Source organism: Punica granatum, chromosome 6 (assembly GCF_007655135.1).
Source record: "Punica granatum isolate Tunisia-2019 chromosome 6, ASM765513v2, whole genome shotgun sequence".
Classification (NCBI taxonomy): domain Eukaryota; kingdom Viridiplantae; phylum Streptophyta; class Magnoliopsida; order Myrtales; family Lythraceae; genus Punica; species Punica granatum.
Window position 1 is genome coordinate 19,135,124 of NC_045132.1, and position 14,812 is coordinate 19,149,935.

The 14,812-nt window shown below is 38.5% G+C and overlaps 1 protein-coding gene across 2 annotated transcripts; it reads right to left on the bottom strand.

The window, feature by feature from the left end:
* Positions 1 to 2,342: 2,342 nt before the first annotated feature.
* Positions 2,343 to 8,050, bottom strand: LOC116211511 (uncharacterized lipoprotein syc1174_c-like). 2 transcript variants are annotated; one of them, XM_031545939.1, is made up of 10 exons: positions 7,842 to 8,050; positions 7,370 to 7,504; positions 6,562 to 6,678; positions 6,313 to 6,441; positions 5,833 to 6,009; positions 5,312 to 5,452; positions 4,166 to 4,348; positions 4,011 to 4,082; positions 3,599 to 3,777; positions 2,343 to 2,867 (listed from the first exon to the last, which is right to left on the bottom strand). In XM_031545939.1, exons 1-9 carry the CDS (start codon positions 7,968 to 7,970, stop codon positions 3,625 to 3,627), a joined length of 1,236 nt encoding a protein of 411 aa, XP_031401799.1. In that variant the 5' UTR covers positions 7,971 to 8,050; the 3' UTR covers positions 2,343 to 2,867; positions 3,599 to 3,624. The 2 variants fall into 2 exon arrangements, with proteins under 2 accessions (XP_031401799.1, XP_031401800.1); XM_031545940.1 differs by lacking the exon at positions 5,833 to 6,009 and having other exon boundaries at positions 7,842 to 8,049.
* Between the last annotated feature and the right edge of the window lie 6,762 nt (positions 8,051 to 14,812).

Here is a 14,812-nt window from a genome sequence, read left to right on the forward strand (position 1 = left end):
ATATATATATTGTCCCACTCCATGATCATGGTTGAGGAATAAAAGGGTTGATTATGATGATGACGATGATGATGATGAACATTTTTGTCATTTTAAAAACATTCTTTCGATCAAATGGTTCTCGATGGGTTTAAGAACTTAGAATTACTGTTTATTAATTATTTTGTCTGTACCTAAGTGTATCGATTTTCTTTTTCTTATATAATTTGTTGGTGGGGACTTCTTGTTCCATTTGTTGACATCTCAGTTGACTTTGTACTTCTTATAAACCTTTGTATGTGTTTTGGTTTTAACCAATAGGAACCTGCAAGATACGCGAGGCTGACTTGTAGTTGGCCGACTCACCATTATTTTGTGTCAAGTGAAGCCAATTTGGGGCCCATTCATGGAAACGCGATATAATCTATGCATATACTTATATGTGTGTGTATGTATATATCCATTTTATATGTGAAGAGTTTGGTTCTCTGTCACTTTTCAGTGTATAAAAAATATAAATCCAGCGGGTCCAATTCAAGTAAATTGGCACCTTTTCTTAAAAAAAATCTCAAATTCGAATATTGTGAATAGAGAAAATTAATCTTATTCAATCAGTTTGCTGGAATTTTTGAATTAGTCAAGTCTATTGCATTTTCGAATATTAAGTAGTGCATAACGAAAATATATAAATCTTTGGATTTCACAAATCTCCTATAGTTTTATGTTGTGTAATGGTCAAAGTGTGGCTTTCTTTTTCTTTATTTGGGTTAACATTGTCTTATTTGAGATTGAACCGCATTGAAAATTATTTTGCTCAAAAATGTATTAGACAATAAGTCCCGACAGTCCTGACCCAGAGCCGTCTTCTTCAATTGATGATTCCTTTCCTTAATGTCAACGAATTTCATAATGCAAAACATCGATCTCCTGAGAATCTGATTTATTGAATTAATATCATTTATTCATGTGGCATACTATGTTCTTTTCGCGTGATATTATTGTATTCCCGAGTCCGCCCAAGTAAATTATAAATGAGCGGTCGATTAATTACCACATTGCACGAACTAATTTTCTTGCTCTTCAAACTGGCGTTTGTCTGTGAAGATTATATCATCATATATAAGATTAATATTCGATACATCTTTCCCGAAGAGGCTCTTTCTTCAATACTAACTGCTACAGCCAACATGAATGATTTTTCATCAACCGATTTAACTTTTATTGATTGTTTGGATTTAGAGTTACTGAAGATTATGAAGGAGAGGGTTATGGAGGATTATGAGAGTTTCTATACAACGTTCATAACCCTCCATAAACCTCATACCCGAATAAAGCTATTAAAGTCTAACTAGCCAATAGATCCGAGCGTTATACAAGTTTATTACATGTGAAATTATTATTATTATTATTATTATAGAAATATATTAAATGTGGCATTCCAAAAGCCGTTGAATGAGAGGTCTCTGTTTGTGAATTTTGTATAAATGACAGAGAATGGTAAATGCCCAACCAACTATATATTACTAGCCTGTGGACATGTGCGCTGCATACTGCGCGGGTTTATTATATGTAAAAAAATTTCCATTTGATCAATAATGGGATTACGAAATAAACCGAGGAATTATTTATTTCACAATAATAATATTTTCCTTGCAATTATCCCATTTGATCGATAACAGACTTACAGAATATTATTATTCCATTTGATAATGGATTTTCAAAGTTGCAGTAATAGTAGTAATTATTATTTGATAATAATAATAATAATAATCCAAGAAATTATCCATTTTGTAATAATAATAATGATGAAAATAATAATAATAATAATTTATAGAAATGTATTTAATGTGGCATTTCAAGAGTTGTTGAAAGAGAGGCCTCCATTTATAAATTTTGCACAAATAGCAAAGAATGATGAATGTCTCCGCTGTTATATATTATATATAAATTAGGAAATTGGCAAAGTTGATTTCTCAAGCTTACTAATCCAAATTTCAACCGATGAGTCAGAGTCAGATCCTCTTATCTATATCCTGCGTTCACCATCAAACAAATGATTAAGGAGTAGATAGAAAGCGGATTAAGATTAACTAACCTCACCAACATTTTGATTTCTTCTATTACTTCTTTCTATTTGTCTCCATAGAAAAACATGCCTAAGACAAGTGGATAAAACCATAATAACATCAATCCGTAAATTCAATTGGAATCATTTTTCTTAAGCCCATTGATGAATTCGACTGTGTCCGTCTAGCGGTACAACATACAGTAGTAGCAATCTCTACCACGAACGCTGGCGTCTTCTTGCCAAAACTGCAACAGGCTCTGTGATTGTATCATAAAGATGGTCATCTTTTCATGTGAAGAAAACGGACCCCTCGGGAATCAATACATACCATGAACGCTCAATGAACCCGTGTATCTCATAAAGTCTGAGATCTGTTCGTGAAGTTTGCGCATACAGCCAAAGTTTCCAAGAAGTGGCACGAGTCTCCTATTTTCAGCCACAAAAGAGAACTCGGCTATACGACAGGCAACATGGTATCTCTCTTGGCATTTTCTACGTACAAAACATCCCGAACATTAAATATTTACAAGTTGCAGATTGAAACAATCACAGGTACGCCGTATAAGCTAAAAAATCGAGTGGCGGCAGCTTCAATTGAGGCTTTAAAATAGCCCTGACTGTCAGTTAATCAACCCTTGGAATCATATATGAGACGTGAAAGGCCACCAGCAACAACCTCGAGAGAATCACATCAGCGTCATTTTCAAAGAAACACACCTCTGACTAGCAGTTTCATGTACCATCACATGGTTGGTGTAGAACTGACACCGACTGACACCGAAAATCTTCATCCGTTTCCAAAATTTTGTGTTTCGCATGACTGCATCAACAAATGACGTTTGATGGTTAGACTTTGGTACCGTCTGCTAGAGGTATGCAGGTTCGAGTTTTTTTTTTTTCACGATACCCAAACCCTATTTTGTAAAGGACAAGTTTCAAAATTTTAGAATCGACCCTACCTTGTTGATTCCTGAAATGGAAATTTATATGGAACCCGTATTATACCACAGGTTCCGAGAACCTGTTGGAACCTATAAATTTTTTTATCTCGCTAAATAAAATTGAAAATGTCTCATCCATAATTAGTAATTACACAAAACATAATGTTGACATAAATTTAGATTTTTTGTTTTAAATTAGCGATTATATTTTTTAAATATCGGAATATCTGAATATAACTATATATATAATGGGAGAAATTATTATCCGAGTCCGGGTATCAATTTCAGTTTCAATTCTTGGTACCATATATGTAAGACCGGAACCGAAATCGATTTTCACCGGTTCCTTATTTTAATACTCAGACCCTACCCCATTTTCAATGCAAACTACCGGGATCCTACCCTAACGAGTAGGTTCCGATCGGTTTCGGCTATACCCGTATCCGCGCTTACCCCTACTGTCTGCCTCCTCATATTACCATATGGACAAAAAATCAAGTCACCTGCCGCCTTTGACAGCAACGAGGCTTTGTTGCTGTTGAACATGTACCTAGATAAGGGTGGAAAGAAAGACAACTGGATACGAATGTATATTTTCCAATCAACTTACTGGGTATTAGTTCCGTGTCTCTCTGATCACGCAACTCCTGAAACCGTGTGACCATTAGCAGGCAAAACCATGGTTCGCTTAATGTTCTTGACTCTGTTTCTTCGAAGAGCATTTGGGTTCACACCAGCCTTATGAGCGGCAATTACACCAATTGCTTCCCAATAGTTTGAAACCGTCACCTGTATAAGAAAAAGAGTGAACGAGGGAAAAATGTATCTCATACTTATTAATTAATTAACAATAAAATGTGAAACAAGCATAATTTCATTAACAGAAAATGGGGGTAACGATTAAAGGACCAATAGAAAAATGAATGAGGTTCATCTTCATACGGAGCTCTTGGACTTCTACCTATAAGACTGCTAACTTACAAAGCAATTAAAGAATGACAAGGTAAATTTTCATATCATACCGCTTTGATCCTGAGCTTATCGGGAGTATCATTGAGAACAGTCTCATTCTCCTCCACTACAATGATAAGTGGCTGCAAAAGATTTACAAACCAATAAGAAAGGAGCACTAAAGTGAACACAGATTGTTCATAGAGTCAGTTTTTCAATAAGTCACCCTTTTTCTTCTTCTCGCAAAAGCAAGAGCACCATCTCCTCCACAGGCATCTCTAGGAAGAATTATACTATCAACATCATCGGCCCATATGCACCCATTTACCGGAACCGCGGCTTTGTTGACCAAGTACTGTGGAGCATTACTTAGCCCCGCAAGCACGCAAGGCAAAAATGTGAATCCAATCTGTGAGATTTACATGCAGGAAATAAAGCAGGTTCATAAATTTTATGCCTTAAAAATAAAATTACATCTATGTAAAAATAAACAAGGAAAAAATAATCAGGGGGAACTCTTCGCTCATGCTCAATTTTACATTCAAAACTATAAATTTCTAGGATGCGTCTAATTAATTTTGTTAACCAAATTTTTATTTAAAATTTAAAGTAATATCAATGGACCCCCACCAACATTCAGAGTGACTCGTAGACTTCGCTCAAATTAAGTTGTAGTTTACGAGTATAAAGTGAATCAAACAACTCAAAACAAAAGCAAACTGAGAATAACACGGTGCTACTATAACCAGAAACCATAATCCACCAATTTTGTGTTATCGGACTAACAGGTAGCACCTTTGGATGTAGATAAGGGGATTTCATCAATAAAAACTCACGAAAAGTGCAAAAGCATGTTCAGAAAAGCATCTAAACTCCTGAAATACAAAGCATGTACATCCGCTATACCAAAAGGTTACACATGTAGATCACCTTTTCGATGGAGAAAGCACCGATATGATCCCCTCAAAAGCTGTATGTCATCTTGGTATAACAAATGTGCCGACATTTACCAGCCCTTTTACGTTCTCTCTTTGTTTTTTTTTTGGGGGACAAGTCAAGAACTTTTACATGCAGATGCACATCATGAAAATCTGCTGTTAATTACACAGGGGTATTGCAATGTGGACCATAATCAGGGCAACCCCAAGTTAGCCTAGCCATAAAGCTGTTACAACACATTTAACAGTTCAGGACCCTGGCTTCACAATTTGACCAGTTTCAACCAATGGACTCTTAGTTGTTTATTACATGGCAGAGCCAGAGGACTGGAAAGACGTCATAGATTAACTAGATGTAATAATACCTCAGGAAAAGAGGTAGAGAAAAAGTATTTGTGCATTTAATTAGACAGTCTAAATCCTGTGGCACTAACCTCTTCTGCAGCTGATTTTGGACAGAGAGACGTGCTTAGGGGTAGGGGTGATAATGCTGGGGCATGAGCACAAGGTATTTGGAATTCCTTTACTACCAAATGGCTTATGATAGCCTCAACTCCAGCTATATCATCTATTCCCTGCAGTTTGTAGAGCACCAACAGTACAAGCAGATAAGACCACCTTAGATATAGGAAAATTCCAGCAGTGACAAACGACAAATGCTGCAGATGACAATTTTTTCCTGTTCAACTCAGAACTATTAGCATTTAATTCCTTTTAGCAAACCGCAATTTAGTTAACTAGGGTAACGAAAAAATAAAAATAAAGAAGAGCTCTATACAATGCTTTCAAGTCCTATCTATATCTGCTATAGCATAGTCACTGCATTTCACAGCCACAGGGTTCCCCATAATGTGGTACATGAGTGCTTTATTCATTTAAAGAGACAGACCCAAGCAATTTAAGCCCAGGTAAATTCCTTAATCAATTTATTAATCAACGAAATCAGTCTCTATACCATCCCTTTTCGATAATCATTACTGTCGCCAACATCATCATCGGGGAAGCGCCCCATAACAGCAACAGCGTCAACCTTTGATTTGCTAACTAGAGTTTCCACAGCTCTTAACAAGGAACCAGGATGCTTAATCCTCCCCGTTGATTGGCCACTCTTCGGGTCAATCCATTTCTCAACCTGAAGGCATACTAAATATCAATCACTTCAACCAATTGACAAGAGGGCACTTGCCTTGCCATGAAATTTTTAAGAGACTAAATTTACCATGCTAGGCTATCAATCTATCTGAGTAAAGAAGCCAAAAGGCAAATAAAAATTAGGTTGGACCACAAATATCTTGTAAGAAAATGAACTGAAATAATTTGAAACATGAAGACCATTTTCTCAATAAGCATGCTCATAGCTAATGTTGTGCTGACAGATTTGGAAATTAGAGGAGAGACGGGACATGAAAGTGGAAATACTTGAAAACTAAAATACCTCCAGTGGGGTGTCCGTCACAATATATTCCGATACAGGCAATCCAAGAGAAGCTCTTGCTGCATCAGCAACCTGTAAATGGCGTATCCGAAGCTCTTCTTCTATTCCAGCGTCAAGGACCAAACCAACCTAGTTTTCATCATTAGTTCAAGGAAACTAATTATTTCAAAGAATTAAAAGAAGCCTTGATTCTGAAAGTAATCCTTGAAAAAGAAATTACAGATGTTAGACGCAGGCATATCCACATACCTTGTTCTGGTGAACAGGTTGGAGGGCCCATAAACCTTCTGCAAATCGATCGAGAGCATAACCTTCAACATATAAGGCATTAGGCATGGGCCAGTAGAGCATTGCCGCATTCAGCACCTGCTAAAGTAAAAACCTGTTCAAATAACGAGTAAGCAAAGATTAATCCACAACAGAAAGTATACAGTGTGTTTATCATTAAAAAAGAATCGGCCCAGTCTAGGATCCTGCTTAAGTACTGTTAATATAAACACGTGCACATTCAATAGTAATAAATATGTTCAGCTATCTGAATGGTAAATAATCAGTTAAATAATCACCCTCACATTGTAAAAAACCATTTTTATTAAAAAAATTACTATCACGAAAGCTGCTCCACCAGGAAACATGGTAGAGTTGCGATGTACAAGTAAGGACATGTTTAATATGCGAGGATTAGGAAAACATTATAAATTTCCATTTTTCTTTTTAAAAGGGGGAAACGTGATGGGCTATACTTTGAAGGACACGACATTTTACGATCCGTTCATAAAACATTTTCTAACATGTAATTTTCTATTTTTTCTTTATCAACTTGAAATTGGAACTTCATTCAAGAATACAATTTTTGGACAAAGAGACAAAATTTTAAGGGCATTAATTTTTAGTAAAACAATGATTTCGAATATCCCAGTTCCGCACCAATCATTCAGATAGAGTGGATAAAATAAGCTAAGAAAGTCCATTCATCGCCCTCATACATATAAAAAACACCGCAGCTAAGCACAAGCTCAGAGAAACAGTTGCAGAAAGCAAAAGGAAACAACTTTACATTGGGGTGTGAGATGAGGCAATCTACGACAGAAGAGAGTGCCCGAGCCACGGGGAGGGCATCCCCTGCGTATCCCCCGATTGAAGCACCCACTCCAGTCGGCACTATCATCACACTTGTGTAGTCCCTCTTCCACTGCACATTACAACATCGGTCAATGATAGATAGACACAATATCACTGCACATTACATCATAGCTCTTTAACTATAATACAATGGCTCATGGATTCCGCCACTTATCAGTCACCCCATCAATTCGGTCAACGGCTTTACAATTCTTCCATGGCACACGCCACAAGCGACGGAATGTTAACAACCGGTAAATGTACAAGCTTACAAATTTATACTATGGCCAAAAATTGGACCTTAAATTAGAAACATCCCCCACTTCTCAAATTACCATCTCTCCGACTACAGAAAACCAGACCAAGATTAAGGTAACTGCTCTGATTCAATGTCGGACTACACTCACCTTGCCTGACGGCTGGTAGGAAGCGGAACAGGACACACTGTGCTTGGGAATCAACTGCCGGGATTTCGCGGTGATGAATCCGCAGGAGACTGGACGGCTGAGATGGGCCGCCGTGGCCATGGGGACCATCCCTTGTTCACAGCGCCTCAATTTTCCCAGTCAGAGAAGATATGCTGATGCGGCTGCTTGCTCTAGCCTACCCGCAAAGGTGCGGGAAGAAGGGAGGAAGGGGGGAGAATAGAGGATAATCTCAATAAAGCCCTCGTATTTTAACTCTTCTTTCAAATACACCCCCAATCTCCCGCTCCTTCTTACTCTGGCATATCAAGGTTGATTTCGGAAAAGGACCCATACTTTACTCTCTTATTCAATTATAGTCAGAACCCAAAGTTTCTCGATTACATAAGAGGCCCATATGCCTAGTAATATGAAATAAAAATCCTAATAACTAATGAAATGGCACGGATAATCTCATCAAATATTGAATTCGGAACCTCTTAGTTATTAGAATAGGAAATACACCACTGCACTATAACATCTTTTGATAAGACCCAAATTTCTCGAAAGCCAATTTTCTTCTCTCTCTCAATTTTGTCAATAAGTGCTAATGGTGTCCAATGCATTGTGCAAATGGTGCCCAAAGCTTCTCAGCGAAGCAGGTTATCTTGTTAGTTTTGAGATTATTATTTCATTGTATTAAGTCTACGGGCTTTCCTTGTAACCGAGAAAAATATTTTAAAAATGAAAATAGTATTCGATCAATTAGGATGTGTCACGTGGATTGATTTAACGCCATTAACTTCTTGTTATAGTTTTGGACCAAAAATATCCAACGGATTAAACGTTGAGAACTACTTGAGCAAAAACGATAGTTTTAGGATCGAAGTTTATCTTTTTACAAAGGATTTCAATAGTAATTTTGCCTTGTTTCAATTAAGATGGTCTTGACACAAGAAGATAATCTATTTAGGGAAACAGGGCTGCCAAATGACCTTTATCAAAGCCGACTTGATTGGAGCCTGGTTGATCATTCATCATCGTCGACCCCCTTCTCGAAAAGATTCCGAAGACAGCAAAGACATATTGTATATATCTGGATCAAATATTGTAGTAATAGTCATGATCTCGGTGCTACTCAAATTGCGTAATTCGTCAGTGTGAAGATCTCGAAGGGATTGGCGACTCTCTCAAGTGTCATTGGCCATAACATTGAGAAAATCGTTATTAATGCAACCACCAAAGATTTCGAAGCTCTTGGCAGCTACTCCCACAGACTTAGGTGCCATTCTCGACCACAACAAAACATCGAGAAAATGAGGAAAAGACGCTTTACCCACTATAGTTGAAGTTCAATGTTAAAGTTTTCTTTGCGTATGTTCGTCCATTTAATATTCTAATAGTGGATCGCTTTTGATCCATAAAATTTGAGTTCAATATCACTTCGTCTACTGTTGGGAAGGGTGTGCTCGGCCAAACAACAACACATCAATTAATATTCTTCCCCTACTAGTGTAATGAAGATAGGAATCAATCAAATTAACGAACAAGCAATAAAGAAAAATAACACCAAGAATTTTAAGTGGAAAACTCCAATGTGGGAAAAAACCACGGGACCAACTCCGAATGAAGGATCCACTATCAATGAAGATTACACAATGTTCTTCATCAAGGACATGCTTTTGGATCACTAAACTCAAGAGACATAGTTTCATGGATCACTCATACACCGAAATTCGTCACTCATAAAGGTAGTTTACAAAACCAGCCACAAACAGAACCTAGAGAGCTCAAATAAGAATTCTGACCATTCAGAACCTAGCCCCACGTGTATTGAAGCCACTGCCAAAATTTCGTCCCGATAGGAGTTTGTTTGACGTCCCGATCGAGGGTCGATCTAGCTCTGGTCTTCTTTATATTCTGTTTGTTTTGCAGCTTCTCTGTACTGATTTGCTATCTCTCATAGCCTCCACACCTTACTCAGCTATTTTGCTAAAAATTAACCCTACAAAGGTGGGTCCTTGGACCTATTAAAATCCGATAAAATCACAACACGTTTTGAGCCTAACTTCTTCCAAATTGGAGGGATACCCAACAAACTCCCCCTCCTAACTATTTGGAGACTTCGGACATACTAGTTGTACTTCAACAAACATGAAGCTTCTCCTTAGCGAGATGTTTTGTCATCATATCAACTCCATTCTTGTCAGTGTGCACTTTGTCTAGTTTCACCAACTCAGACTCCAACACATCTCTAATCCAATAAAACTTAATATCGACATGTTACGACCTCGAATGGAAAGTGGGATTCTTGCAAAGATGAATGGCGCTTTGACTATCACAATGCAGAACATACCTCTCTTGCTTTAAGCTCAACTCCTGCAAAAACATTTGTAACCACAACATCTCTTTGCAATCTTCAGTCACTGCAACGTATTCGGCTTCTATGGTAGACAAAGCGATGCACTTTTGAAATCTTGATTGCCATGAGATAGCTCTCTCTACAAAAGTCATCAAGTATCCTAAAGTAGATTTCCGGGAATCGATATCTCCTGCCATATCCGCATCCGTGTAGCCCACTAACTCTGACTTACCCATGCCAACGTGTAAACACACCTTGGATGTTCCTCTAAGATGCCTCAGGATCCATTTAACCGCATTTTAATGCTCTTTTCCTGGATTGAAGAGAAAGCGACTAACCACACCAATAAAATGAGCGATATCTGGTCTTGTACAAACCATGGCATACAGCAGACTCCCTACAGCTGATGAGTAAGGAAATTTCTTCATCTTTTCTTTCTTCTTCTCATTTGTAGGACATTGCTTTGAGCTAAGTTTAAAATGAAAAGTAAGTGGTGATGAAACTCATTTAGCATTACTCATGTTGCACCGATCAAAAATCTTCTCGATGTACTTCTCTTAAGAAAGCTAAAGTTTTCCACTTGATCTGTCACGAGAAATATGCATCCCAAGGATCTGCTTCATCGATCCCGAATCCTTCATGGCAAAGGACTTGCTGAGCTCTTTCTTCAACTCTGCAATCTTACTCATATCATGACCAACAAGCAACATATCATCCACATATAATAATAAAATGATAAAATCACCATAAGAAAATTGTTTCACGAACACACAATGATCTGAAGTAGGTCGTGTGTAGCCATGGCTCAACATGAAAGAGTCAAACCTTTTGTACCACTGCCGAGGTGTTTGCTTAAGTCCATGCAACATCTTTCTCAACCTGCACACCAAAAGCACTTTACCTTCAACTCTGAATCATTCGGGCTGCTCCATATATATTTCTTCCTTCAAGTCACCATGCAGGAAAGCTATTTTAATATTAAGCTGCTCGATCTCCAAATTCAGACTAGCTGCTAATGCTAGAACAAGTCGGATAGATGACATCTTGACCACGGGCAAGAAGATCTCCTCGAAGTCAACTCCTTTCTCCTAGTTGAAGTCTTTTACTACTAGTCGAGCTTTGTATTGAGGCCGTGAGTTCTCTGTTTTCAACTTGTAGACCCATTTGTTCTTCAATGCTCTGTTACCTTGTGGTAGCTTCACTAGGTCATACATGTTATTCTCAGACAATGTGTTCATCTCCTCATTCATCGTCTTCAACCAATGCTCTTTGTGCTCATGTGCCACGGCTTCATCATAGCACTCGGGTTCTCCCCCGTCAGTCAGTAACACATACTCATGAGGTGAATATCTTGTAGAAGGTTGTATTACTCTGTCAAATCTTTTAGGTAGATTATCTACAGGCTTTAACTGCAACTGCAAACCTGTATCATTCTCAGTCACATCATTATCTACTTGAGGAATCTCACCCCTAGTCATGGTTTCTTTATACTCATCAGGTACATCTTTCACTCGATATTCTAATTCAACCGGTACTGAAATAGAGGTCTTGTGAGAACTACATACTCTGGCCTTCTCTAACTTTTACAAATCTTCGATTATCTGGTCCTAAAAAACATTCCTGCTCCCGATGATCTTCCTGCTATTGGGTTCCCAAAACCTACACCCAAACTCTTTCATGCGCATAACCCAAGAAGATGAATTGTTTTGCTTTAGCATCGAGCTTCGATCTTTCATCTCGAGGAATGTGAACAGATGCCCTGCACCCGAAGATTCTGAGATGCTTGTACGATACTTCATTGCTGGTCCATACTTGCTGGGGTACATCTCCATCAAGTGCAAAACTAACGGTGTAAGATTAATAAGATCAACCGATGTCCTCATTGGATCGCCCCAAAAAGACTTAGATAGTTTCGCTTGAGAAAGCATACAACGAACCCTCTCAACAATCGTGCGGTTCATCCCTTTGTAAGCCCATTCCGCTGTGGTGTCTTCAATACCGTCTTCTCAAGTTTGATATCATGAATCCTGGAATAGTTCTCGAAAGAACCCTTGTACTCACTACCATTATCAGCTTTCACACATTTCAGCTTCATGTCTGTTTTTCTTTCAACTGCTACATGGAAGTTCTTGAAAATTTCAGTCACTTGATCTTTAATTCTCATAGGATAAGCCTAAACCTTCATGAAGTGATCATCTATAAAGGTCACAAAATAGAGAGCACTACCAAGAGATCTTTCTGACATGAAACAAATATCAGTATGCACAAGATCAAGTATATGATAGCATTTAGAGGAACGACTTCTAACAAAAGAAACTCTCATATGCTTACTAACTAAACAATGATCACAAGTGCTCAAGTGTATACCTTTGACAGGCAAAGATTGCTTTTTAGCAAGAATGTGAATAACTTTCTCACTGATATGTCCAAATCTCTTGTGTCATAGCTCGATAGGATAATCTTCCACAACATTAACCTAACCGAAGTTATGCTTGACACGCAGCCTGTAGAAAGTGTCGATCTTCTGACCCTATGCTACAATCAACGAACCCTTAGAGAGCTTCTATCTCCCACTGCTAAATTCGTTACTGTAGCCTTCATCATCAAGCTGACCCGTCGAGATTAGGTTAAGGCGAATTTCTGGAGCATGCCTCACCTTCTTCATAAATAACTTGTAGCCAAGTTCGGTCTGTAGATAGACATCGCCAATATCGACAATCTTGCATGACTGTTCATTTCACATTCTCACATAACCATAGTCCTTGGTAGTGTAAGATGAGAAGAAATCCCGATGAGAAGTGACATGAAACGAGGTATATGTATTTGCAACCCAAGTAGAGTCTTGACACGTGAGATTCACATAGGCTTCATCCCAAACAATGTAGGTCTCTTCATCAGATGCCACTGCTGCAGTGTCGTCTTCTTCCTTACTGTCACCTTTGTCATTCTGATTCCTCTTCAAAGCTCTATACTCCCTCTTGTAGTGTCCCGCTTTTCCACAGTGATAGCAAGTGACCCTTTTCCTCGTTTTCGACTTTAATCTACCCCTCGATTTGTCACGTGAGTTGCTATGCTTGGAAGAGGAATTTCTGCTTTGCCTTCTCTCCCGTTGTTCAGTAACCAAAGCTTCAGACCGAATAGAAATTCAAGAGCCTTTTCTTTTAGTCTCTTCATTAAATAAATTGTCTGTCACCGTGGCCAACGATAGCTTCCCATCTGGTGCAGAATTGCTCAATGCAACCATAAGTGTGTCACAATTATCCAATAGAGTCCCTAAAAGTAGACAAGCCTGCAACTCATCGGGTAATATTATTTCCAAGCTCGTCAACTGGTTAATAATATCTTGAAAATTACTCATGTGCACAACCATATATCACCACTATCCTGGTAACAGAGATGAACAAGCTTCTTCACGAGAAATGCCTTATTTTGCTATGTCTCCTTTGCATAGAGATTTGCCAACTTATCCTACAAATCTTTCGCATTTGTCTTTTGAGCAACATGATGGTAAATACTATTGTCTATCCATTGCCGAATCAAACCAATAGTCTTCCGATTTGCGCGTTCCCAAGCCTTGTCATCCTGATCTTTTGGTTTCACCGAATCCCCTTCAATGGAATCGTAGAAGTACCTGCAAAGTAGAAGATCCTCCATCCGAGACTTCCATATAGAGTAGTTGGTTGCATTCAACTTGAACATAGATCCCATAAACTCCTCCATCTCGAAAACGCCGAAAACCTCAAACTTCTTTAACCCGAGACTCCGATACTAGTTGTTGGGAAGGGTGTTCTCGGCCAAATAACTACGCAGCGATTAATTTTCTCCCCTACTAGTGTAATTGCGAGAAGAACCAATCAAATTAACCAACAAGTAATAAAGAAAAAGAACACCAAGAATTTTAAGTGGAAAATCCCGATGTGAGAAAAAATCACGGGACCAACTCCGAATCAACAATTCACTATCAATGAAGATTAAACAATGTTTTTCATCAAGGACATGCCATTAGATCACCAAACTCAAGAGACACACTCTTTTGGATCATTCAAACACTGAAATTCGTCACCAACAAGAGTGGTTTAAAAAACCAGCCACAACAGCACCTAGAGAGCTCGAAACAAAATTTTGACCGATCAGAACCTAGCCCCACGTGTATTGAAGCCGCTGCCAAAGTTTCGTCGCAATCGGAGTTTGTTTGACATCCCGATTGAGGGTCGATCTAGCTCTGGTCGCACAGGAAAAACAGCTATGTTCTTCTCTGTATTCTATCTGTTCTGCAGCTTCTCTGTACTGATCTGCTGTCTCTCACGCCTCCACACCTTGCTCAGCTATTTCGCTGAAAATTAACCCCACAAAGGTGAGCCAGCCTATCAAAACCCAATAAATACTCAACACGATTTAAGTCCAACTTTCTCCAAATTCAAGAAATACCCAACATCAACTGTAGTTTTCTTTATGTCAATTAGCCGCTCAAGACTGTAAAAATGAATCGTTTTGTCCACTCCTAGTTAATCTACTGTCTATTTGGATGGAAGTGAGACGTAAGCAAGTCACCTGACACCTCATCTTCGGACACGAAGGCGACATCCAAACTCTTTCCACCATAGTGACACCA